General features: G+C 32.9%; 1 protein-coding gene across 1 annotated transcript; it reads right to left on the bottom strand.

Annotated features, from left to right (window-relative positions):
• Positions 1-575: 575 nt before the first annotated feature.
• Positions 576-1,556, bottom strand: LOC133805654 (uncharacterized). Its single transcript, XM_062243824.1, has one exon. It carries the CDS (start codon positions 1,554-1,556, stop codon positions 576-578), a length of 981 nt encoding a protein of 326 aa, XP_062099808.1.
• Positions 1,557-4,046: the final 2,490 nt, after the last annotated feature.

The raw sequence follows: 4,046 nt of genomic DNA, 5'->3' as shown, positions 1-4,046 counted from the left end.
CTCGATCCTCAGCCTGCTGCTTGTTCGTCCATGTATAAAAACACCCTGAAAATTTCAAGTCTTCCATTTGGCAAGTAACCATGCAATCTCGAAGGCTCAGAGAAGGCTCCATAATAGTCTTCTTACCAACTCTTTCATTCTGATGCAAGATCTCATTGAGTCTCCCAATATCATCCAAGCCTCATCAATCTTCAATGCTAACTCCTGAATATCCAGCCACAGTTGATCCCTCAATTTCACATCATTAAAACCATATACAAATGTGATAAAAAAAACTTCATGTCTTGTGTGTGGCTCAAGCAAAACAATGAATGAATTGACTAGTACAAACTCTAATATCAAGAGTATACATATTCGGATTCCAAGCTACAATTATTCTTCCTTTATCTAGCCAAGGATTGTTAGTAGTAAAACACCAACCAGAAAATAAACTTGAATACAAAGTGCCCATATTTTTATTCTTAACCTTTGTTTCAAGAAGACTAACCAGCCCAACTTTCTTTGAAATGATTAATTGCTTAATCTCTCGATGCTTAAGTTGGTTGTTAATCCCTCTTACATTCCAACATAAAATCTTATCCATGTCCTGCAGAGGGATCTCCCCCCTCTCCAGTATTCAACCTGCTTACTCCTTCTTCCTCTTGTTCCTCTGTCAGTATATCATACTGGTTTGTCATAACCGTTGTTGGTGCAGAAACAATTGGCACCCTTACTATCTTATTTGCTCGTTGAAAACCTTCCTCATCTACTACTGGCTGCACCAAATTCGGATCAGACTTCAATAGTTTGGGAACCCATACTTGTTTTCCTTGATTCTTTCTTCTACATACTTGAGCATCATGCCCAATCCTAGAACAACTTTTACAAACAATTGGAATCCATTCATACTCTACTTGCAAATCAATTTCCTGGTCAAACTCATTCAAGAAACTGATCGTTGTTGGAAATTGCTGATCCATACTGATCTCAATAAGAATGCGAGGATAATAGAGTCTATCCCTATATTTGGTGATGTTATCTACTTGTATTGGCCACCCTACTTGCCCCACAATCTTGAAAAGAGATTTCTCACCCCAATACTTAATGTCCAATCCTCCCAGTTGAATCCAAGTAGGAACTACAGTAATATCCTCCTTTGTAAAATCATCAACCGAGTTCCATGGCTTCATAACCAGTGGCTTCTTGCCAAGAAACAAATACCCACCATTAAGAACTCGATCACGGAAGTCCAAATTGTTGAATCGAATGATGAAAACATCTCGTGAGAGTACTCCTACTTTGTCCACATTTTCCTTCCAAAGTCTCCTTACAAACCCATCCAAACTACTAACCGGAGGATTAGCTCCCACAACATAGCAAACAATAGAAGGCTGCAAAAAGTTAATCTCCTCAGCGATATCCTCAGGTTCAATCTTGACACCAAGTTTCCTCCCCTGGTTCAGAGTAGGGTTAATTCCTTTTGGAGATTCTCCACTAGATCGTACAACAGGTTGTTCAATTATATGAGATCTCAAAATCGGAGTAGAAGCAGGCATACCTAACAACACATCTTGCATAGCTTACCGAACATCAAATTTTTTTAAAAGCATCAAATTTATGTTTTAAAAAATTATAATTAAAATTTTAAAAAAATAAAAAGTAAAATTAGATTACCGAACATGTTTTACTCTGTTTTCATTTTTTTAATTATTTAATAATAAAACTGTTTAAAAACATGTTACCTTAGTTCTTAAATATATATATTCTATTTCCGAACTGAAATTCTTGTTTAACTAAAGACCACATAATGAGGAGACCTACAAATACTATGAATGTGATTATAAAATGTAAAAAATATAAATTGAATATGTCTATGGGGGTATCTTCCCTAAAATAGACATCATCTCATTCTATTACTTAATTAAAGATTTTATTTAAACACTTCAATTACAATTTGATGATAACACATTCACCTAAAAGATCTATTTATTCATGATCGTCTTACTTTAATTTATCTTAGTTGAATTTTATATTTAAACTATGAGAGACCTATTTTAGACCTCATAATGTGGCTTTTTTTTTAATAAAATGTGGCTTATTATTTTAATACATAACTATTCTATTATTAAAAATTGGTGCAGAAGACAAAAAATGTACATTAGTTAAAAATAATCAATCATAAATTAAAATACAAATTTATTTATGTTAACAAGGACTATAATACTTAAACCCTTACTGACTTAAGAAATATTCTAACCAAAGAACCCCTCAAATTTAAAGACACTTTAAAAGAGACACTCCTTAAACTAGATTTATTATGAAATCTTGAGAACCTTTCCTCCAATCTTCCTCTTTTACGATTTTGGTTGGCTCACATTTTCCTTCACGTTAATCCCTCCAATCCTTCCAACATTTGCTACTTCCTTTGGAGAGATTTGTACATTAGAACCTTTGTGGGAATTCTTACTTGGGATTAAAAGGTTTTTATTGGGTCCATGTTCCGCTTCGTTACACTCTTTGTCCAATATATTCATCATCAAATCATTCTTTATAATTATGAAATTGTTGAGAATTTGAGGTGGATTTGTAGAGGAGTTCAACAAATGTAATTAGAAATACAAGGATTTGTTAATACTAATAGCCATTAATTTTGCTTAACTAAACTAAAATGTGACAGAAATTGTTAAAATGAAAGAAGTTTAGATTAAGGATATTTTTGCATGAGTGTCCAGTTTTCAATTTTTTGGTGGACGAACCTATATTTGAAAGTTTAAACTGTGATATGAAGGCTTCTTTTGCCAATTGGGCAATTGGTTTTTTACCAACCCTATTATTTTTAGAATTTGCAGCAGACGGAATCATATTGGACAAACCAGCTGCTTTTAGAGAATCATCATATTCTAGAGTTGGACAGAGTCCTTCTTCCATCATCTCCAAAGCAATCGCACAATCTCGTTGGTTGTGATCTAAATGCCCACAAACCTCGCAGAAAAGTGAAAGTCTCTCAAATCGGAAAGTTATCCAAATATTATCCTTTTGTTTTTAATATCCAACATTTTACCTCGTATGAGGGGTTGTGTAGAATCCCAAAGGATTTTGATGTGCATAAACCTATAATTTCGAGTTAGATCATACTCTAGAAAGTTTCCTAGAGTATTTGCAATAGCCAGGCCCAAATCTTTGAATATGTGTTGAAAATGTAATTTGTAGACTTGTATCCAAAAGGGGGTAAACCTGAAATCTTCATCAGTAACTTGATCTAATCAAGAAGATTCATAAAGGATTAGATGATAGCTATTGAACGTCTATGGTTGTCCCCTCAAAACTCTATTCTTCACTACTTCCGTCTCAAAGGTGAACAAAAAGATGCCTTCTGCATAGTCTTCTATGGTTATTCCATCCCAAATTTTCCATAGTGATTGGAATTTTTTTTAATCTTTGTTGGTTGACTGGCTTGCTTGTGAGTACTTTTCCTAGGATGATATTTGGTGGAGTTATGTTTTCATGCTCGAGGGATAGTGAAGAAGTTGAGATAATTTCAAGTTCTTGAGAATTCAAGTGTAGAGTTTCTGGTTGTTTATTGTCCATGTTCTCCATTTTGAGATGAAGTTTGGGACGGTATTTGAAGAAAATTTTAGAGAAAGATGGCAAAGAGATTAGAAATATGATACTAATATATAGGACATCTTACTTCTGTACTGATTTTATTTAATTTAAAATTCATAGTTAATTGACGTCCCATATCTTCCTAATTAAATATAAAAAGATTCTAAAGTAATAATAACGGTCCTATTCACATGACTGTAATCAATTGTAGAAGTCAAACCTATAGCAAAACAGCTACGATTTTTATTGATTTAGTTTCCCTATATTGCCTCTGAAATAAAAAGTTTTAAAGAGAATTATCATTAATTATTCAAAATATTCCATAGCCTCTGAAATAAAAAATATTCCTTTATTATTTATGAAAAGTCTAGTCATACTATTTCATTGGACCTAAATTTATTAACAATACCAGTCAATTTTTATAAATAATTGTATAACGAACAAAAAGTAGTCATTTTTTA

This window comes from Humulus lupulus, chromosome X (genome assembly GCF_963169125.1).
Source record: "Humulus lupulus chromosome X, drHumLupu1.1, whole genome shotgun sequence".
Classification (NCBI taxonomy): Eukaryota; Viridiplantae; Streptophyta; class Magnoliopsida; order Rosales; family Cannabaceae; genus Humulus; species Humulus lupulus.
The sequence above is the reverse complement of the archived record's forward strand: the minus strand, read 5'-3'. Positions and strand labels throughout refer to the sequence as shown.